Source organism: Garra rufa, chromosome 1 (genome assembly GCF_049309525.1).
Source record: "Garra rufa chromosome 1, GarRuf1.0, whole genome shotgun sequence".
Classification (NCBI taxonomy): domain Eukaryota; kingdom Metazoa; phylum Chordata; class Actinopteri; order Cypriniformes; family Cyprinidae; genus Garra; species Garra rufa.
Genome location: NC_133361.1, coordinates 11022958 through 11046393, shown reverse-complemented (window position 1 = coordinate 11046393; position 23436 = coordinate 11022958). Strand labels below are relative to the sequence as shown.

Here is a 23436-nt window from a genome sequence, read left to right as displayed (position 1 = left end):
CTGTATGCATTTTACTTTCACTTTTAAGCTAGCAGAAATTCGACATTGTTACAATTCAAGCAACAACAAAATACAACATCAAAATCATAGAACGTTAATGAACAAAAACAAATAAAAATACATAATGCTATATACCTAATATAAAATAACAAATTACATAGGCTACACAAAGGTTAAATAGTTAGGTGGACGTGGGCCTAGAAAAGGCAATGACAATATAAATGTAACAAAAGCAAACCTTTAACCTCATAATTAGTGTCCTGCTCAGCAAAAAGTCATGTAACAGAAGTTATAGCTTATGTATTGTGACATATTTCAGAGTGAAACAGCTTTTAGAATGTAAAAAATTATAGGACAAATACTTATTTCACTCATTAAAATGCAAATCAATTTTTTTATGCTTTTCTAATTTTTTTGTTGTTATTCTGTCTCTCAACTTTCAAATAAATCAACCATAAGATTATAGAGTGATCATTTCTGTGAAGCAAATGTCACAAATGTGTATTGGAGGTGTAAGCGACTTGTCCTCGTGTGCCTGAATCTCAGCAGTCCACAGTCATAATGGCCATTCCCTCACAACAGATTCAGATCATTAGCATACTGTGATGATAAAGGCCATTGTCCCACATTTAATTCAAAAGTATGCTGTTAAAGGGATAATGGTCGTACTAGGACAGTAAAGAGTTCAACCCATATTTCATGTCAATAGTTCCTGTTTTCACCTCATTTATTATGCTAATGTCTCCTGTAAATTGGCACTTAAAGCTCATTTCATTGGTGTCAATAGATTAGGGGGATTTGTTGGGTAAACAAAGTACATTTATTTCTCTTGTTAATCTTTAGAAGGCTTGTTCAACATGCACCGGTGTATGACATCAAAGTACTGTGAGAGCGATTCAAATGCATTAGGATTAGTCTATTTGCCAATTTCTTTCTTTGTACTTTGATCTCATAATACTGCACAGTGCTGAAACAAGCCTAATTTTTTAGTTGGGCAGATTAGCTCCTCCCTCTGCAGTCACATGATCAGGGAAGCTCCTCCCTCTGCAGTTTCCCAATAAATGCTGGAATATTCCCATCAGTTTACAAGCAAAGCTGAGCATCAAGTCATCAGGAAGCGCTGAAATCTGCAAAGTTTATTAAAGAGGACAGAGAGAAGATGAGAGATCCAGAACCCTGCAGAATCAAACACACTGAAGATACTGAAGAACAAACAGGTTGGTGTTTATTATTCATGTTTCATTTGTGGAAGATTCATGTTAGAAAGCTTCAGGTTTTAGATGAATAGAAGTGTTACTTTTGCTGTTTTTTTGTTTTTTGTTTTTATCAAGAAACCATAGGCACCAACTAATAAGTAAATTAACTTTCCAAAATGGCTGACAGTGTTTTAAGCATAGCTTAAGCAAAACCTGATAAAATCCCACTAAACCTGTATTTCTCATATTTATAGAGACTGTTCTTCTAATACAATAATTTTGTTGTTGTGTTGCTGGTTTATGCTGGTCCTTAGCTGGTTTATGCTGGTCATTTGCTGGTCAATGCTGGTCCTTTGCTGGTTTATGCTGGTCATTTGCTGGTTTATGCTGGTTTTAGATGGTCATTTGTTGGTTTATGCTGGCCCTTAGCTGGTTTATGCTGGTCATTTGCTGGTTTATGCTTGTCCTTAGCTGGTTTATGCTGGTTTTAGATGGTCATTTGTTGGTTTATGCTGGCCCTTAGCTGGTTTATGCTGGTCATTTGCTGGTTTGAGCTTGTCCTTAGCTGGTTTATGCTGGTTTTAGATGGTCATTTGTTGGTTTATGCTGGCCCTTAGCTGGTTTATGCTGGTTTATGCTTGTCCTTAGCTGGTTTTAGATGGTCATTTGTTGGTTTATGCTGGCCCTTAGCTGGTCAGTGATGGTCCTTTGCTGGTCCTTAGCTGGTTTATGCTGGTTTAAGATGGTCCTTTGTTGGTTTATGCTGGTCCTTAGCTGGTCAATTCTGGTCCTTTGCTGGTCCTTAGCTGGTTTATGCTGGTTTTAGATGGTCATTTGTTGGTTTATGCTGGCCCTTAGCTGGTTTATGCTGGTCATTTGCTGGTTTATGCTTGTCCTTAGCTGGTTTATGTTGGTTTATACTGGCCCTTAGCTGGTTTATGCTGGTCATTTGCTGGTTTATGCTTGTCCTTAGCTGGTTTATGCTGGTTTTAGATGGTCATTTGTTGGTTTATGCTGGTCCTTTGCTGGTTTATGCTGGTCATTTGCTGGTTTATGCTTGTCCTTAGCTGGTTTATGCTGGTTTTAGATGGTCATTTGTTGGTTTATGCTGGCCCTTTGCTGGTCCTTAGCTGGTTTATGCTGGTTTAAGATGGTCCTTTGTTGGTTTATGCTGGTCCTTAGCTGGTCAATTCTGGTCCTTTGCTGGTCCTTAGCTGGTTTATGCTGGTTTTAGATGGTCATTTGTTGGTTTATGCTGGCCCTTAGCTGGTTTATGCTGGTCATTTGCTGGTTTATGCTTGTCCTTAGCTGGTTTATGTTGGTTTATACTGGCCCTTAGCTGGTTTATGCTGGTCATTTGCTGGTTTATGCTTGTCCTTAGCTGGTTTATGCTGGTTTTAGATGGTCATTTGTTGGTTTATGCTGGTCCTTTGCTGGTTTATGCTGGTCATTTGCTGGTTTATGCTTGTCCTTAGCTGGTTTATGCTGGTTTTAGATGGTCATTTGTTGGTTTATGCTGGCCCTTTGCTGGTCCTTAGCTGGTTTATGCTGGTTTAAGATGGTCCTTTGTTGGTTTATGCTGGTCCTTAGCTGGTCAATTCTGGTCCTTTGCTGGTCCTTAGCTGGTTTATGCTGGTTTTAGATGGTCATTTGTTGGTTTATGCTGGCCCTTAGCTGGTTTATGCTGGTCATTTGCTGGTTTATGCTTGTCCTTAGCTGGTTTATGTTGGTTTATACTGGCCCTTAGCTGGTTTATGCTGGTCATTTGCTGGTTTATGCTTGTCCTTAGCTGGTTTATGCTGGTTTTAGATGGTCATTTGTTGGTTTATGCTGGTCCTTTGCTGGTTTATGCTGGTCATTTGCTGGTTTATGCTTGTCCTTAGCTGGTTTATGCTGGTTTTAGATGGTCATTTGTTGGTTTATGCTGGCCCTTAGCTGGTCCTTTGCTGGTCCTTAGCTGGTTTATGCTGGTTTAAGATGGTCCTTTGTTGGTTTATGCTGGTCCTTAGCTGGTCAATTCTGGTCCTTTGCTGGTCCTTAGCTGGTTTATGATGGTCCTTAGTTGGTCATTTGTTGGTTTATGCTGGTCCTTAGCTGGGTTAAGATGGTCTTTTGTTGGTTTATGCTGGTCCTTAGCTTATTTATGCTGGTCTTTATCTAGCTCTTTAACCAGCATAAACCAGCTATTGACCAGCATAGGACCAGCTTAAACCAGCTAAGGGCCAGCATAAACCAGCTAAGGACCAGCATTAACCAGCTGAGCATTAACCAGCTGAGAACCAGCTATGGACCAGCATTATCCAGCAAAGGACCAGCTTAAACCAGCATATGCTGTTTTTTTTTTTTTAAATGGATCAGTCTAAAATGTTTACTATTTTGATTTTTTTTTTCTTTTAAAATTTCAGAGCCGATGAAAGAGAACAAGGAGAGTAAAGAAGTGAGTGAAGTGGAGGAGAAACATTATGACAAACCTGGAGAAAAACCTTTGAGTCACTCAGAGAACAAAAATACATTTTTAAAGAAAAGAAGAGCCAAGGAATCTTTCACCTGCACTCAGTGTGGAAGGAGTTTAAAAACCAAATATAGTCTTGAGTGTCATATGAGAATCCACACCGGAGAGAAACCGTTTACGTGTGGTCAATGCGGAAAGAGTTTCTCAGAGAAGCGCAGTCTTGAAATTCATGTTAGAGTTCATACTGGAGAGAAACCGTTCATGTGTGATCAGTGCGAAAAGAGATTCTCAAACAAAAAATATCTTGAGCTTCACATGAGAGTTCACACTGGAGAGAAACCATACAAATGTGATCAGTGCGGAAAGAGCTTCACACAAAGACCGCATCTTATGGGACACCTGAGGATCCACACCAGGGAGAAGCCATACGCCTGTGATCAGTGTGAAAAGACTTTCCCATTCAAACGTAATCTTGATGTTCATATGACAGTTCACACTGGAGAGAAGCCATTCAAGTGTGATCAATGCGGGAAGAGTTTCGCACAATCTGCAGGCCTTAAAGGGCATGTAAGATCCCACACTGGAGAAAAGCCTTTCACGTGTGAGCAGTGTGGAAAGAGATTCACACGCCAACAAAGTCGTGCGATTCACATGAGAATCCACACTGGAGAGAAACCGCATGTGTGCCGTCAATGTGGGAAGAGTTTCAGCCGATCAGGACACCTTAAATCGCACATGAAAGTCCACACTGGAGAGAAGCTATTCGAATGTGATCAATGTGAAAAGAGATTCTCAGACAAAAATTATCTCAAGCTTCATATGAAAGGTCACAGCGGAGAGAAGCCGTTCACATGTGATCACTGCGGCAAAGCATTTCTTAGGGCATCGGTCCTGAAGGCACACCTCGCAGTTCACATGAAGGAGAAGCCGCATTCGTGTTCTGAATGCGGAAAGTGTTTTTCACTGCTGTCGTATTTACATAAACACGAGAAAACTCATAGTGCTACAGGAGCTTACATGTGCTTTGAGTGTGTGAAGACTTTTTCTTCAGCGAACAGTTTAAGACGGCATCAGATGATTCACGCTGGAGAAAAACTTTACAAGTGTGTACGCTGTGACAAGAGATACACTCAATGAGTAAATCTGAAAAAACATGAGAGGATCCACAGCAGAGAGAAGCTGCACACGTGTGATCAGTGTGGAAAAAGTTTCCCCGTGAAAAATCAACTGAAGATACACATGAGGATCCATGCAGGGGAGAAACCAGATCAGCACAGTCCCTAAATCATGGTAAGTAGTTCATCTTCATGTTTCTGAACAAGAAAATCCTTTCTGTGTAAGTTAGTTTTTCCTAACAGCAGCAACGAGCAACAGACCATTTCACGGCCTGATGAGTAAAACTAAATATAAATCCTTAAGTCTTAATAGTGAGAAACACTATTAAAATACTAGTTAGCATTGGTGGACACAAACCTCCTGACTTTGTTCAAACAGGGTGTACTTCTCAGAATTATATTTTTTATTTTTTGTGGGTTTTATTACACATAGTCACACGTGTTTTTTTTCCTGATTAAACATTGAAGCACACTAGTGTGAGAAACAGTGCGAATTTTCATTTCATTTAAAACCTCATATTGTGAAAATTATTCATGAAAGATGCTTTTTTCACTGAAAGAATTAGGTGCCTACTTTCAGATAAATGAGGCTTACAGTTAATCAGAGACATGTAGAAACACAAAACCAGTCCTAAATGAAAGAAAACAAGTGGACCAAAAGATTGGATCCAATATTTGGTCATAATAAAGCATAATGAGAGATTCGCAAGCAATTGTTTGGAGTCCGGTCATTTTTGACCCGGGAACACCACAAGTGTGTCTTTTTGCAATTTTCTGATTTTAAAATCATAAATAAAACCAGTCCCAATTGAAAGACAACAAGTTGAAAAAAAAAAGACGTTTGGACACACTTTTCCTTCAAAGAGAATGGGAAAGTGCATCTAAAATTTTGACTGGTAGTGTATTTGTTGAAAATCTAGCATAATGAGAGATTTATAAGCAATAGTTTGGAGTCTGCTCATTTTTGACCGGGAACACCACAAGTGTGACAGGGATCCGTACACAACCAGAGGGTTAAAAAAATAATCGTGAACAGCAGCTGTTTTGTCAGATTTGATGGATTAACATGACTATTGAACTCATCAGTGTTCTTGAGTTTGGGGTTGTCGTCACTTCTCAAGTTTGTCTCTTATTTGAATTCTCACAAGTTTTTTGGTTTCTTTTAGACCTGATGGATGTGAACAAGAAAGGAGCGGCCCAAGCTTTTACTCTGAAATCACATCTGCCTTCTCATTCTGAGGAAAGACCATTTAACTGTGATTTAACTGTGACTGTTTCATTTGGCATCAGTCCTGAAGAAACATCTGACGATTCACTCAAAGGAGAAGGATAATTCATAAAATCACAGCAGAAAAGACCCAGCGGCGTGTGTTTAAGTGCTGAAAGTCCTTTACTACCAACGATGAACTGAAAGATCACCAGATAGTTCAGGGAGCTGAAGAAGAGGCCATAACATTTTTAACAGAGACATTATTTTGATTTTAATTCTGTTGTGTCTCTTCCACTTCTCTTCTCTTAAGGTATATGCACAAATAAAATATACATTTTATTCCAATTTCAGAATAAAGCATTTTGTCATTTGTAATACATTTGTTGAGCATCTTACATTTACATTTATTCATTTAGCAGACACTTTTATCCAAAGCTACTTACAATTGGGAATACAAGTGATTCATCCTAAGGAGGCAGATCAACATAGAAAGTCCATCAGATGTCCGTGTTCACCTGTTTGCTACTTTAATGAATATGATACTTTTTTAATAGGCAGAGGAAATTCTAAACATTAAAAAAAATAACCTTTTACATCCAGTACATTTGCATTGCAAGTACAGGAAACCTTTAGATTAGAGGTCGACAGATGCGTCGCTTTTGCCGATTAATCGGCACCGGAACTATCGGTTATCGGCAAAAGTCCATGCTGATAGTTTTTCTGGGTTGGGTCCATTGCTAGAGTGGCTGAAAATGTCCTCAATATACAGCAAAGTCTTTGTTATATAGCAGGAGAGCGGCAAGTTCAATTGTAAAAAAGTACACAATATCCATATGTATGTCATTTTAATACTGTGGCCTGTGTGTAGATATTTAAAGATGGCCATCTTTAGCTTGACTGTTGATGTAATAGTAACACTTTACAATATGATATGTAACAATGTTACAAAAGGTTGCATTTGTATGATACAATATACTTTGTGTCCTTTGGGGAAATTTTTGTAACATTAAGATTGATAAAAGCTGTAAAATAGAAGTGTTGTTCCTTGTTAAAGTGTGTTAATATATTTATTCATTTACAAAATACGGTTTTGTATGCTTTTTTATAAAAAAAGCACTATTTATTTTTGATTCGTAGCCATCTAAAAAAAAATCGGCCAATGGTTTCTGCCAGCATGGTCCAACCTATCGGTATCTGTAAAATGCAGTATCGGTTGACCTCGATCATTAAAACTGATTTTCTATAATACATCCCTTCACCTAAAACAACTTGTTTTCTTGTAAATAAAAGAAGATCAATCTTACAGCCCTAAAATACCACAGAGGCCTCTTGTACGAAAAATAGCAAAAACATGCCAATCATGTCTTGATATTATTACATGTAGAAATGGTTGGCAAGATACAGTTAGCTTAATAATATGCATGTAGCAATAATAAACAGTTTGCGTATTTCATTAATTTCCTTATTTACCCAGCACCAAAAGAAGAACTGTTACCAGTTGCTTTTTGATACTACAGTCTTTTATAATTTAGCCCTAGAGCTCATATGATACTGGGTTCATGTATTCATTCCTACTTACAGAAGAAGCACAGAAGAATCAGTTGCAAAGCTTCATGACAGTGTATTTAGCAAATGCATTTCCTAAATACATCTTACGTGGAAAAATAACCCCCCCCCCAAAAAAAAACAAAAAACAAAAATACAAAAAAGTGACCTAAACAAGAATAGTTTAAAATAAGTAAAAATTGTCTACAAGCCAGCAAAGCTGATACTTATGCATTATAAGACAATTGAACACACTCTGAAATTCATAAGGAAACACCAATATCATTTATTTCATGAAGAAAAATGGCACACAAGAATAAAGAATATGACATTCTTTAGGGAGGAACTCCGTCTTTGAGTTGATCCGAAGCCCACAGTGAAATCTGCTGTTTTAGAAGATGAAAATATACTTTATTTTTTTCCATGTCCAATCTTTTATATTTTCTTTTTCTTCCGTCTCAAGAAGTTGCATACTTACTAAACCACTGAAACGGATTCAAAATGAGGAAGTTTTTATGCCAGACCAATATGTGGCATTGTGTTTCTGCCACATAGATGCACTTAAAAACTGAGAAGACGACTTGGAGCCTTGCATGTTGTATACAAACCCAACACGACAACAAGAAAAGCAAGTAAAGTTTGTAAAGCTAATAGGCTTCTGTAATATGAACACATGCATGTAGTCTGGCATTGTTTTTGCGGTTACGTGACGTAGCGGTGTCTGACTAGGGTCGAGATGTGGGATTGGCTTTACATTGTCATTTTCAGATTTATCCACTCTGCGATCCGGACGCCTGATTTGTCTGGACGAAACACAATATGAGACACAATTTGTTTATACAGTAAACGCGTCTCCATGCGGACGGGGTCTTACTGGGATTCTTTTTGTATGAATGTGTCGAGCAAATGATTGAATGTAATGCTTCCCATGTGCAGTGTTACGGTTTCTCTCCAGTGTGGATCCTCTCATGTCTTTTCAGATGATATGACTGAATAAATCTCTTGTCACATTGTGAACACGCATAAGGTTTCACTCCAGTGTGAATCATTTCATGTCTTGTTAGTTCTCCTGGACCACTGAATCTCTTTTTACAGTGTGAACACTTATAAGGTTTCACTCCAGTGTGGATCTTCTCATGTGTTTTCAGATGTACTGACTGAATGAATGTCTTGTCACAGTGTGAACACTTAAAAGGTTTCTCTCCAGTGTGGATCTTCTCATGTGTTTTCAGATGTACTGACTGACTGAATCTCTTGTCGCAGTGTGAACACTTATAAGGTTTCACTCCAGTGTGAATCCTCCCATGTCTTTCTAAGTCTCCTGAATCACTGAATCTCTTGTTGCAGTGTGAACACTTATAAGGTTTCTCTCCAGTGTGGATCCTCTCATGTATTTTCAGATGTGCTGACTGACTGAATCTCTTGTCACAGTGTGAACACGTATAAGGATTTTCTCCAGTGTGAATCCTCTCATGCATTCTTAAAAGCTTTGCCGAGGTAAAAGTCTTTTCACACCAAAAACACACGCACTGTCCCACAGCAGTATGCAGTTGCTGATGTTCTGTCAAATTTTGTAGATACAAGCAACTTGTCAAATTGCATGAATGTGTCTTCTCTTTTGAATGAACCTTCAAGTGTTTCTTCAGAAATGAAGCCCATAGAAACATTTTACCGCAATGATCGCATTTGTGCAGCTTCTCTCCAGTGTGGATGTTCATGTGATCTTCAAGGTTTGCTGATTTTGTGAATCTCTTCCCACATTGATCACAAGCGAACTGTGTCTCTCCAGTATGAACTCTCATGTGACACTCAAGATTCGTTTTGCGTGTGAAACTCTTTTCACACTGAGTGCAGCTGAAAGATATATTGGCTCTTCTTTGGTTTAAATCTTTCTGTTTGGGTTGAGAGCAGCTCAGATGTTTTTCTCCAGTTTTGACATGAATTTTCTCCTCAGCTTCACTTGATTCCCTACTCTTCTCTTTTTCTTCAATGAACTCTGAAATACATGTTAAAAAAGTTAATATTCAGTATCTTGTCAAATGCTCAGAAAAGTGAACATAAAAGTGACATGGAAAAAAAAAAGCTACAAGGAGCTACAAACACAAGCCTCACGAATTACTGACAATTTCATTTTGGATAGGAGTAACCCTTTAAATATCATGTTCTGGTACCCACATAAGAAAGTAAATAAGGAACAGTTGCAAAGCTACAAGACGTTTTAAGTTAAAATTCATTCATTCCTCAACAACAAACTGTTTTTGTTTCATGAAAGAGTGAGCAAACTACAAATGACAAGACAATTGAACGTAATAAGAAATCTCACTAAAACGTTTTAACATTGTTTTTTGAGGGGGAACTCCCCAAACATCTTTGATTTGATCAGAATCTCAAAAAATTTTTGAATACTTACTGTGATTGTTTTTTGTATGACTGTGTAGAGCGGATAAACGACTGAAATGTTGCCCACATTCAGTGCATCGATACGGTTTCTCTCCAGAGTGGATCCTCTCATGCGGTTTTAAACACGTCTGTCCACACTCTCTCAAATCAGTATGCATTTCCTGATGTTTTTTCAAAAGTGAAAAACATGAAAAACTCTTTCCACAAAAATGACATGAACGTGGCTGCTTCTTTGTATGAACTTGCAGGTGTCTCTTCAGGGCTGAAGCCCACAAAAATGTTTGGTCGCATTGATCACACGGGTACAGGTTTTCTCCAGTGTGACTGTTCATGTGTTCCTTAAGGTGTTTTGCTTGTTTGAAACTCTTCCCGCATTGATCACAAGTGAACGGCTTCTCTCCAGTATGAATTCTGATGTGACAGTCAAGCTTAGATTTGCATGTGAAACTCTTTCCACACTGAGTGCAGATTAAAGATTTCTTGGCTCCTCTTTTCTTTAAATCGTTATGTTTGGTTTGTGAGCAACTCGAAGTTTTTTCTTCAGTTTTGTCATGACTTTTCTCCTCATTTTCATTCAATTCTTTGTCCTCCTCACCTTCTTCCATAAACCCTAAAATAAAACGAAAAACAGTTTATTTGTCAGTAGCTTTAAAAACAAAAACAAAATCTAAGCATGCTTTACTGTATTTGCAGCATGTTGCATGTTTAGTTTGGGGCTGATTGGACAATGCATGCCTGAGTTACAATGACTTCCTGTTTCATTGCATTAATAGCATACTTTAGCACTTAGCTAAGTGTTGCTAACACGTTTTAACATGTTTCTACCCTGTTTAACACTTGTTGATGCTTTTTAATATGTTGCTGTGCATCCATAACAGTATTAAATGTCACTTCCAGTTACCAGCAGGTGGCGCTATGACTAAAACTGAATATGGGCCAGATTAATTTTAGGCCAGGACTCTTATCAAACATGTTATGTTTGGGGCAGATTAGACACTGCATGCCTGAGTTACAGTCATTTTCTGCTTCATTGTATTATTAGCATGTTTTAGCAAAATAGTAAAGTGATGCTAGCATGCTTTACTATGTTTGTAGATTGTTGAATCTCACATTTGGGGCAGATTGGACATTATATGCATGAGTTACAGTAATAGCACACTTTAGCTCTTAGCTAAGTGTTGCTATCATGTTGCTAGCCAATTTAAGACTTAAAACTTTTTAATATGTTGCTAGGAGTCCGTAACAGTTTTAAACATATCACTTCCTGTTAGCAGGTGGCGCTATGACTTTAACTGGATATGGGCACTGCCGTGTGTGCAGGACCGGATTGTTATCAAACATGTGAAGTTTAAGGCAGATCGGACATTGTTTGCCTGACTTATAGCAACTTCCTTTTTTTTTTTAATGGCGAAACATCAAATTTTGACAGGCCGCCAGATCTTCGTAATTTAGCTTTGCAGGCCTTATGATGACAGTCAGCAAATTTGAAGATGATTGAATAAAAACTGTAGGAGGAGTATGAAGCCTGAAAATGGCAAAAATTGGACAGGAAATTCAATATAACGGACTTCCTGTTGGGTTTTGGATGTTGCACCAGGAGACTTTTTTGTAGGTATTGGTGTATTACATGTGTGTACCGAGTTTCGTACATTTTATAGGTGGGGCTATCGAGCCATTTTTGCCACACCTACTTCTGAAAACAATATCAGATGCAAATTTTCGCCAGGTCTGATGAGTGTGCAAAATTTTGTGAGTTTTCGAACATGTTTAGGCCCTTAAAAAGACAGAGCAATTCCAAAAGGGTCCAAAATGTTTAAAGCCTGAAACACACTGCACAATTTTCGGCTGTCCCAGATGAAAGACTGGCAGCGTGAAACAATCGTGGCGATTTCTTTGGTCATGGCTCCTATGTCTTACAGTGGGAAAGGTTCAAAGACGGCCGTCGTCACAGTCTTGCAACCAAGCATAGCCTACAATCATATTCTGACTAAAGGCATGTTTCCATTACAGATTTGCGCAAAACTTTGGCGATATTTTATAAATGTTGATTAAGAAGTATTGTGAAATGACGCTGTTTCCATTAACTGATGATATGCCACTAAAATTGTTCAAGTTCATTAGACACGTAGAACAGTGTGATCAGCAATGATCTTATAGTTTTTCCTGAAATCGTGTAGTGTGTTTTAGGCTTAACACCTTAAAAGATGCGTCCTATTATTCCATTTGCTATACACATTTTATTTTTTTATTCATTTGCTAAAAGTTATCCAGTATTCTGGATGAAATATCCATAAAATACTAAACGGTTTTAAATAGTTCATTGATATACAGTGCTCAGCATAAATGAGTACACTCCACTACAATTGTCAAAAAAACCTTTAGTTTCCTTTCAGAATCAACATTTTCTATGAGATACTATACTAGAAAATACTCCCACAAATGTGGGCCATTGATTGCAAACAAGATTTGTTAATTTGCACACAGGCATTCAACCACAAAAACTACTACATCTAGTATTTTGTATGAGCCCCGTGAGTCTAAGGATTAATTTAAGAGGTGTCCAGCAGACAGGTGACTATAAAATGGCATTACTTAACAAAGAAAAGCCTTTCCCATTTCCTGCTGTCAGTAATGGCTCCCCATAGAAGAAAAATGTCACAAAATCCTCTCCTAAAGCCCATGCACAAAAAAACACGCCTAGAATTTGCTAGGGCCCATGCTGAAAAAGATGAAGATTGCTTGGACGCTATACTCTGGAGTGATGAGACAAAGATCACTGTTTTTGGAACTAATGGTTTTAAAATTTTATGGCATCAACAAAAAATAACCTCCATGTTCTTTATAGGTTATTAACAAATAAAAAAAAGAGAAACGTTCTCATTTGGTACCCGAAAAAAAACCAAACAAACAAAAAAAAAAAACAATTGGGAACGTGTTTGCTGGATACTCAAGAAAGTGATTAAGCACATATACACTACAAATTTTAAGATTTTCTTTGCTCATCCCATGTTTTATAGGCAACTTCTGTAGTGCTAATTTAGATTAGCACCGTTAGTTTTAAATTAATCTAGTTATTTTACTTCAGGACTCCATAGTCTAGGAGTTAGTAATCTGTACTTAATCTGCGTTTCACAAACCTTGATTAAGCCTAATGTGCCACAAACCATGAAGAATAAACACTAACCTCCCGGTTCCTCTTGTTTTATTCTCCAAGTTTCTGATTCATCCTGTTCTATTCTTCCACTTTCTGACTCCTTTTGTTTTATTTCTCTGCTTTCTGATTCCTCTTTTTCTATTTGCCAAGTTTCTGTTTCCTCTTGTTTTATTTGCCAAATTTCTGATTCCTCTTGTTTTATTCTCAAAGTTTCTGATTCCTCTTGTTTTATTCTCCTAGTTTCTGGTTCACTCGTGTTCTCTTCACTCTCCTCTTTAACAAACACCATTTTCACAGCAGATCTCAGTTTAGCCAATATACTTGCAGATATTCCTGCTTGCTTGAAAACTCAGTCACAGTTGTGAGGATTATGGCCTGATTCAAAAACTGCACTTTTCAATTTACAGAAACAACATTTCTAAAAGTTTGTATTAGAACAGCATCATGATAAAACAACAGAGAGCGACGTGAGACTAAACTTCTTCCTCTGAGGTTTAATGGTGTTTGGCAAACAAACGCATGTCGTTTAGCGCCACCCGCTGGACTGGAGAGTGAAGCGTTGAGAGGAGAGAAATAATATGAGAGAAAGCTTAGCGATTGTACAGATTTAAACGTGGCAAAGTCAGCTCTCAACACTATTAGCAAAAACAATAATGTGTTGACTACACACCCTGAGATAAAAAAAAAAAGAACATTAAGATCAATTTACATTTTGGAGAATATGGTTTGTCAGAAACTAATACTCAAACATTAAACATTTACGATTTTTAAAAACATGCCATATTTACATAAGAGCTGTGCAGACCATTAATCAAAGTATAACCCAGAGTGCTACAAAAATCGGGTGCATTTCAGGAGTCTCTGCTGTGTTCTAGACATTGATTGCAAAAGCCTATAAGAAATACCATTAAAATTATTGTCACCAACTAAGCAAGTCAAAGTAGTGTTGTTTTTGGCGGCCGGTTTTAATTTTAGTTTTAGTCTAGTCTTTGTGTGAAGCTGTCATTTTAGTTTTTATTAGTTTTAGTCACGTTCATACTCTGTTTAGTCTAGTCAAGTTTTAGTCGACTAAGGCCCCGATCACACCGAACGCGTCTTTTCGTTCTAAAAACGCGAGGCGCACAGCACTGCCTTTTTTTGGTGACTTTTAAAAAAGAGCAGTGTGCTGCGTTTTTTTTTTATGTTGCTAAGCAATGACCAAAACAGCTGTCCTGTCAGTCAAATCAAAGGATTATAGCGCGAGCGCTCTAAAATCTTAGTTTTTTGCTGTTAAGTAAACTGTCATATTAGCAGAAACCCTAAATAATACAGCTCCGGGTTACCCACGATAGACAACAAAGGTTTCTCCTCCTTTTCTGCAGTCTCCGGACCAGGGTATGTGAGCGGAGCGGAGTGCGAGCGGAGCGCGGAGTGGAGCGGTGTGATTTTGAATGGAGGGAGGAGCGGATTTTTGAAAAGTCGGAGCGTCGTGGTTTTCACTCGCTCCAAGTGCGCTCCACCATCGCTCCATCATAAGTACAATTCATGCCAACGGTCCGTAATATAACTGCATAATAAGCAGGCATTCACATGTTAAACATTTAGCTTGATAGAGATGGATCACTCAAATCAGAAATAATGTGAATGGACATGAGCGGTAAATTATAGTTCAAAAGTATTTAGTTTGTTCCTTCTAGATACTGAATATATTCAGGTGAAAGCCTCATTTAAACATGTGCAGCACTTATTCACACGCAATCGCTGTGACAATAATGCATTAAAACAAATGTAATGGTATCCGATTTCGAATTATCAGAAATCTGTAAGAAATGCAGCGATCCATATGTAAAATAACTGACGAAAATGTAGTTATTTTCATTACAAACCTTGCACTGCATAAAGCAGTATTTATACTCTTTTAATGCTGACAATGTTATTAGCTTGGTATGTGGTAGGTACAAATTTTGCACACTATTCCAAACTATCCTGTTGTTTTCATATGTGTTATGAACAGGACCGTTATATTTAAAACATAAGGCTATTTCTGAATGTTTTGACGCGGAGCGAAGGCGGAGCGGTGTTTCTGATATCAGTGAGCGAGGAGTGGAGCGGGAGCGGAAAATTGTGAACCCGGAGTGGAGCTGGAGAGGAGCGATTATTAAATGCACTGAGCGCGGAGGGGAAATTGTTACCGCTCCACTCCGCTCACATACTCTGCTCCGGACGTTTTAAGCAACGGTAAACTTTCGTCACCAGAACAGAAGGCCCGCCTCTCTATTCATTCGATTGGACAATGGAAAAGAACGCGAATGACGTTGGGCGTTTTTCCGCTCAGAGTTGATTTTTTTTCAACTTCAGGCGCTCAGAGCGCTCCTGCAAAAACGCGAGGCGCAGCAGGCGGCGAAAACGCGAGGCGCCCAGTGCGCATAAGCAGCGCTGAGAACGCTGACTGCCAACAGAAAACCATTCAAAAGAGGCGCCTCCAACTGCTAAAACGCGTTCGGTGTGATCGCGGCCTTAAGGGGGTCGCACACCGAACGAGAAGCGCAGCGTCGCGTCGAGGACAGCTGGAGGCATCGCACACCGGACGCGCACATTCTATACGCGCCAGCTCATTTTTAGGCTAGATTCCCATTCATCAATTAGTAGCATTTTGTATTATTACAAGCAATTTCAACATTCCTTATGCTGTAGCTAGTAATATGATTTGTTTGCTCAATAAAAAACTACATGCTATTTTGTTGTGTAAGGTATACTTATTTCTTTGTAAACTTCAATTATAATCGTATTGTTGTTGAGGCAGTTTATTGGAGTCTAAATTCAACATGAGGGTTTGTATTTAAAATAAAATAATTGTCATTTTGTGGTCAACAGTATTGATATTTTTAAGGACATGAAATGACAATGCCTGTACTGTACATTATTTTATGATTGTACTGTACAATTACATACAGTTGCTCACTATACATTTTACCTCAGATCGTACGTAAACAAAATTGAACATTCTTACCTGAAAAACCGATGACATCGGTAATCTTCCTCCAAGCTGATGAATTCCTTATGTTGAATCTATGATTTGTTGCAAATAATTCTGGCTATTTCTATTTTCCTACTTCCTTGATCAGTTTTTCGTCGTCCATCGCGCTCCGCTACACCGTTATTTAAATGACCTGAATGACGGTTGTGACCTTGTAAACCCAATAGATGGCAGTCAAAGACAGTGAATATAATAATGACAGGCAAATGTTACATAGGACTTTAGATTTTGCGTTGCCTTTTTAAAAATGTCTCGAGAAAATAAAATATGAATTAATTATATAGGTTTACATTTTTTTCAAGCTGTAAACCTAATGTAAGTAGTATTTTGCAGCAGTGGTATCTTGTTTTTTTAATCTAATAGGACGATTTGAGACAAATATGATGTTATTTAATATAAAACTATGCAGATGGCGCTCTGTGGCGCGGCAGAAATTTGAACAGCTTCCTGAGTCGTAGCTGGGCGCCGCGGACAGACGCCGAATGGCGCCGCCGGTGTGCGTATGCTCATAGAAAACTATGTGTTCGAATTTTAAAGACGTGGCGCGACGCGACGCGGCGCTGCGCTGCGCGTTCGGTGTGCGACCCCCTTAAAAGTCTGAGCATTTTAGTCTTATTTTAGTCAGAATTACCCATGACTATTTTCGTCTAGTTTTAGTCGACGAAAACTGATGACATTTTAGTCTAGTTTTAGTCGACGAAAACTGATTACATTTAGTCTAGTTTTAGTCAATAAAAATTGTATTTTAGTGTCTTTTTAGTAATGCAGTTGTATTTAACCCAGTCAATATAGTATAAGTACCTAGTAGTATAGACGAAACCAAAGTTTTCATTTAGCCAAACCCATTTCAAACAAGGTTATCTTATTATATTATTGTTACCTTATGGGATCAATAATACATCCATTCCAGACATGGAAGATGCTCTAATTTGAATTTACAACAAAATCAAATAAAAAGCCCCTTGCAGGTTTCAAGTGTCATTCACTTTTTAAGAATAAATCATACCAAATAAATATTTACATGTGTAGTTTTGTGCATGTTCATTTTGTAGTAATCGCTGCTTCACAAGCACTTCTAATTAATAACAATATTAGTCAGCTTAACAATATTCTTAATTTACTTTGATCATCTATGCCAGGGGTCCCCAAACTTTTTTCTGAGCGGGCCGCATAATTTTCTTTTCTTTAATGGAGGGCCGGGTCGGTTTATAAAAGATAATTCCATGGGCTGTACGACTACTATTGTTATTATTATTTTATTATGATTTTATCTGTATTTATTATACCTTTTAATGTTAGAATAGATTATTTATTTTTTATGCACCAGACAGACAAATGATTGTTTTTTTTTAAAGATATACAGGTGCTTCTCAATAAATTAGAATGTCATGGAAAAGTTCATTTATTTCAGTAATTCAACTCAAACTACTTCACTCTGTGTGCATTAAATGTATTTAATAGACAAGTTTCACACTTTAAGTCTTTGGTTCTATTAATTGGGATGATTTGGCTCACATTTAACAAAAATATATCTCTGGCATTGTTCAGAGGGCCAGTCCAAATGTGGGAGCGGGCCGCATTCGGCCCCCGGGCCTTAGTTTGGGGACCCCTGATCTATGCCAACATGAATCATGCTTATATTTTTATAAGTTTATTTAGAGATTAATTAATTTATACCTTGTGTAAGTAAAATATTTCTTATGGTTTTCGTAGCACAAATTGATCTATTTTATGCAACAAGTCGAGAAATACCTGTCAAATTCCTATCCTCATAGTTGTGCCTAAGTTTTGATGCAAGCAGGAATATCTGCTGCTGTGAAGATGGTGTTTGTTGAAGAGGAGACTGAGGTGGACACGAGTTAACCAGAAACCAGGAGAATAAAACATACTACTTAGATCTACTTAGGACTCACCCACACCAAGCCAGAGCTTTCCATGTCCAATCTTTTATTTTCTTGTTCCACCATAAACTGTCCCAAGAAATATCTGCATACTTACAAACCACTCAAAATGATTCAAAATTATGTAGTTTTCATGTAGGTTTTATGTGGCACAGAGATACGTAAAAAAATAGAAGATTTTGAAGATTGTAGTCCGGCATTGTTTTTGCTGTTACGTGACGTAGCGGTGTCTGACTAGGGTCGAGATGTGGGATTGGATTTACACACAGAACACAAATGTGACACAAAGGTGCCTTACTGTGATTATTGTTGTATGTCTGTGTCGAGCAAATGATTGGATTAAATGCTGCCCATGCGCAGTGTTACGGTTTCTCTCCAGTGTGGATCCTCTTGTGTCTTTTCAGATGATCAGACTGAATGAATCTCTTGTCACAGTGTGAACACGCATAAGGTTTCACTCCAGTGTGAATCATTTCATGCCTTTTTAGTTCTCCTGAACAACTAAATCTCTTTTTACAGTGTGAACATGTGTAAGGTTTCTCTCCTGTGTGGATCCTCTCATGTCTTTTTAAGTCTCCCGAATCACTAAATCTCTTGTTGCAGTGTGAACACTTATAAGGTTTCACTCCAGTGTGGATCCTCTCATGTATTTTCAGATGTGCTGACTGACTGAATCTCTTGTCACAGTGTGAACACGTATAAGGATTTTCTCCAGTGTGAATCCTCTCATGCATTCTTAAAAGCTTTGCCGAGGTAAAAGTCTTTTCACACCAAAAGCACATGCACTGTCCCACAGCAGTATGCAGTTGCTGATGTTCTGTCAAATTTTGTAGACACAAACAACTGTTAGCACACAAATTGCATGAATGTGTCTTCTCTTTTGAATGAACCTTCAAGTGTTTCTTCAGAACTGAAGCCCATAGAAACATTTTACCGCAATGATCGCATTTGTGCAGCTTCTCTCCAGTGTGGATGTTCATGTGATCTTCAAGTTTTGCTGATTTTGTGAATCTCTTCCCACATTGATCACAAGTGAACGGTTTCTCTCCAGTATGAACTCTCATGTGACGATCAAGACTTGTTTTGCACGTGAAACTCTTTTCACACTGAGTGCAGCTGAAATGTTTTTCTCCAGAGTGGATCCTCTCATGCAGTTTTGAACAAGTAACAGTCTGTCCACACTCTCTCACATCAGTATGCATTTCCTGATGTTTTTTCAAAAATGAAAAACATGAAAAACTCTTTCCACACAAATGACATGAACGTGGCTGCTCCTTTGTATGAACCGGCAGGTGTCTCCTCAGGGCTGAAGCCCACAAAAATGTCTGGTCGCATTGATCACACGGGTACAGCTTTTCTCCAGTGTGACTGTTCATGTGTTCCTTAAGGTGTACTGATTGTGTGAAACTCTTCCCACATTGATCACAAGTGAACGGCTTCTCTCCAGTATGAACTCTCATGTGACGGTTAAGATTAGATGTGCGAGTGAAACTCTTTCCACACTGGGTGCAGATTAAAGATTTCTTGGCTCCTGTTTTCTTTAAATCATTCTGTTTGATTTGTGAGCAACTCGAAGGTTTTTCCTCAGTGTTGACATGACTTTTCTCCCCATCTTCTTTCAGTACTTTGCCCTCCTCTCCTTCTTGAATAAACTCTAAAATGACACCAAAAACTGTTTATTTGTCAGTTGCTTAAAAAAAAAAAAATCCTGAATAAATGCCTAAATGAAATGTTAAAGTACATAAAGTTTAGCATAGACACGTTTGTTTCTTTGGATGCATTTATACTCATGAAACTTTTCATAAATGAGGTACATTGATCTTCAAAACATCAATTTTAAACTTTATAGACACAATCCCATGTTTCTATGAGAACTGTTAAATACTTGATCATCTACAAAATTATCTAACATTATTATATATACGTTCCCTGTAGGTTATTTTTATATAATTTTTTAACCTACAGAGAACATTACCTGCAGGTTATTTTGAAGTTTTATTTTTATAACCTAGAGAGAACTTTCCCAGAACGTTCTCTGTAGGTTATTTTTAGTAGTCATTACCATGTAAACTAATTAAAATTTTGCAGATGACTCTGATTATTCTAATGCCGAAATGTATATATTGTTTTCATCATAAACAAACTAGAATCTCATGTCCGAAATAAGCTTTAAATAAATGACATAAAAGTGGTCAAATCTCATTATAATGATAATATAATTTTATAGGTAAAATAAGCCAAGGTTACGTCTCTGAAAATCATATTATAAACACTGGGTTTATTTCTTTACTGCAGGCCTTTAATCTGCACGCGCTTCTCCATCACGCGCTTTTCCATCACGCGCTTTCTCCAGACTTCAACATAATGCGTCGCGCTCGTGTAATTTAAAAAGTAACGGTCATTTCATTTTACTGACTAGATAACATTCGTTGATTGATCTCTTTAATGGATAATTACTTATAATCAATATATATATACGTGAGTAAATATTGTTATTGTAGGGAGATTTCCTACGTCTTATTGAAGAAAACATGATGTTAACGAGACATTTTCGTTTACTGACCAAAAGAGGGAAGCACATCATCGTTAATTCAGTGGTAAGAAAGGAATGTAATGTTATCCTAGTTAAAATTAAATCAATGTTATTCGTTTTTAATGTCTGTAAAAAATGAAATACACATTTTTAAAATCGAATATTTTGTAGAAGTCATGTTATTTGGTGCTTTAATAAACAAAATCCGGGTTATTTTATGGTACGGTGCAGTCCTTCTACATCTTACATTAACGAAATCTCATTTAATGCTCCTTATGGTGGTTAAATGTTAATCAATAGTTTAACATTGTTTAAAAACATAGTTTTAAATAGTTTAAAACAAGACATGGTGTGCAGTAGTGATTATTGAGATCCACATCCGTATGCCTTCCATGCCGCTTACTCCGGGACACGGGAGTGCTGACAAAGCGGCACCGGAGTGAAGAGGCTAGGATAACGTTCTGGGAACCATCAGAGAACTTTCAGGGAACCTTCTAGGAACATAAATAGAACGTTCTTTATTGGTTAGCCAGGAAAGTTTTCTTTGCGTAAGTTGAACGTTCCCTTTAGGTTAGGGAACGTTCTGGGAACGTTTCAGGAATGTTCCCTTACCCAGTGTTTCTCAACCCTGGTCCTGAGCGCCCCACAACATTGCACATTTTGTGTTTTTCCCTAGTCAAGCACAGCTGATTGCACTTATCAGCTCATTAGAAAATATCTCCAGGACCTGAAATGGGTGTTTCAGATAAGGAACACACACAAAATGTGCAGTGTTGAGGAACACTGCCCTAACCCACATTTTGCATGTCTCCCTTCTTTATCACACCTGTTGATATCATCAGCTCGTTAGGAGTGAGATACATAAACTGAACTAACGAGCTGATCATTTCAATCAGGTTTGTTAAATAAGGGAGACATGCAAAATGTGCAGAGCAGGGGTCCCCCTGGACAAGGATTAAGAACCACTGCTGTAACCTAAAGAGAAGTTGTGTTGTGGGAACGTTCCGTGAACTTTCCACAACATTAACGTAATATTCCCGGTAGGTTCCCAGAATGTTCCCCTAACCTAAAGGGAACGTTCTATTTACGAAAAGAAAACTTTCCTGGCTAACCAATAGGGAACCTTCTGGGAACCAAAAATTTGTTAGCTGGATAGGCACTGGGAAGCTTTCTGTGGGGTCAAAATAAGACTGCAAATATATGTGTTTGTTTGTTTTTTCTGTTGTTTCTCGGTTACATTCAATTTTAAGTTTTTCTTTGCTCATTCAATGTTTTATAGGCAACTTCTGTAGTGCTAATTCAGATTAGCACCGTTAGTTTTAAAGGTTGTATCAGCGATTTCTAGCCTAAAACATAAAGTGTCGATTTCAGCTTACCTTTCATCACGATCCGCTCGCTGCCTGCCCCATAAATTGTCTGTGAAAAAACCGCGTCTCTCTGGTCAGCCTAGGGTCCGAGATATGCCAAAAAAAACAATCGGCGCTATCAACACACCACAAATAACCAAACAGTGTTCCAACCAATCAGCCTCAGGGGTTTGGTGTTGTGGACTTTCCTACTGGTGCAGGGATGTGAGGGAGGCGGGGCGAAAGTCCACAACACCAAATCCCTGACGCTGATTGGTTGGAACACTGTTTGTTTTTGTGTGGAAAGGTTGGTAGTGCCGATTGTTTTTTTGGCATATCTCGGACCCTAGGCTGACCAGAGAGACGCGGTTTTTTCACAGACAATTTATGGGGCAGGCAGCGAGCGGATCCTGAAGAAAGGTAAGCTGAAATTGACACTTATGTTTTAGGCTAGAAATCGCTGATACAACCTTTAAATTAATCTAGTTGTTTTAGTTCAGCACTCCATAGTCTAGGAGTTAGTAATCTGTACTTAATCTACGTTTCACAGAGACATTTTTAAAACCTTGATTAAGCTTAATGTGCCACAAACCATGAAGAATAAACACTAACCTCCCGGTTCCTCTTGTTTTATTCTCCCGGTCTCCTGCTCCTCTTGTTTTATTCCTCTGCTTTCTGGCTCCTCTTGTTTTATTTTCCATGTTTCTGATTCCTCTTGTTTTATTTGCCAAGTTTCTGGTTCCTCTTGTTTTATTCTCCTAGTGTCTGGTTCACTCGTGTTCTCTTCACTCACTTCTTTAACAAACACCATTTTCACAGCATATCTCAGTTTAGCCGGTATACTTCCAGATATTCCTGCTTGCTTGAAAACTCAGTCACAGTTGTTAAGTTTATGGTGTGAATCAAAAACTGCACTTTTCAATTTACAGAAACAACATTTCTAAAAGTTTGTATTAAAACAGCATCACGATAAAATAACAGAGAGCGACGTGAGACTAAACTTCTTCCTCTGTGGTTTAATGGTGTTTGTCAAACAAATGTTTGTGTTTTAGCGCCACTCGCTGGACTGGAGAGTGAAGCGTCGAGAGGAGAGAAATAATTTGAGAGAAATACTTTGCAAGTGTACAGATTTATATTTGGCCAAAGTCAGCTCTGCTTAACTTTAACACTATTGGCAAAAACTGAAAATAATGTGTTGGCTACACACCCTGAGATAAAAAAAGAACAAAAAGATCAATTTACATTTGGGAGAATATGGTCTGTCAGAATCTAATAAATACAATAAATACTCAAACAATAAATATTTACGATTTTTAAAAACATGCCATATTTACAAAAGATCTGTGTAGACCATTAATGAAAGTCTAACCCAGAGTGCTACAAAAATTGGGTGCATTTCAGGAGTCTCTGCTGCATTGATTGCATCCTATAAGAAATACCATTGACATTAGTGTCACCAACTAAGCAAGTCAAAGGCAACAGTGGCAAAGAACCCAAACTCTATCAGGAGAAACCAGGCTCAAGAAGGAGCGTGTGTAAGGGTGGGGAAGACTTAAGACACATGGACT

General features: G+C 38.0%; 3 protein-coding genes across 3 annotated transcripts in view; 1 reads left to right on the top strand and 2 right to left on the bottom strand.

The window, feature by feature from the left end:
- Positions 1–204: 204 nt before the first annotated feature.
- LOC141330426 (uncharacterized) overlaps positions 205–23436 on the top strand; it is a 392843-nt gene continuing 369611 nt past the window's right edge. Inside the window, exon 1 of the mRNA XM_073835524.1 lies at positions 205–4938. Within this exon, the coding sequence (XP_073691625.1) occupies positions 3607–4785 (1179 nt within the window). The 5' untranslated portion in view covers positions 205–3606 and the 3' untranslated portion in view covers positions 4786–4938. The remainder of the gene's footprint in view (positions 4939–23436) is intronic.
- Positions 7992–13504, bottom strand: LOC141330223 (uncharacterized). The gene is made up of 3 exons (XM_073835510.1): positions 13103–13504; positions 9929–10528; positions 7992–9514 (listed from the first exon to the last, which is right to left on the bottom strand). The coding sequence occupies exons 1-3, from the start codon at positions 13359–13361 to the stop codon at positions 8457–8459; spliced, it is 1917 nt and encodes a 638-aa protein (XP_073691611.1). The 5' UTR covers positions 13362–13504; the 3' UTR covers positions 7992–8456.
- Positions 18028–22867, bottom strand: LOC141330320 (uncharacterized). The gene is made up of 2 exons (XM_073835516.1): positions 22481–22867; positions 18028–19643 (listed from the first exon to the last, which is right to left on the bottom strand). Exons 1-2 carry the CDS (start codon positions 22677–22679, stop codon positions 18352–18354), a joined length of 1491 nt encoding a protein of 496 aa, XP_073691617.1. The 5' UTR covers positions 22680–22867; the 3' UTR covers positions 18028–18351.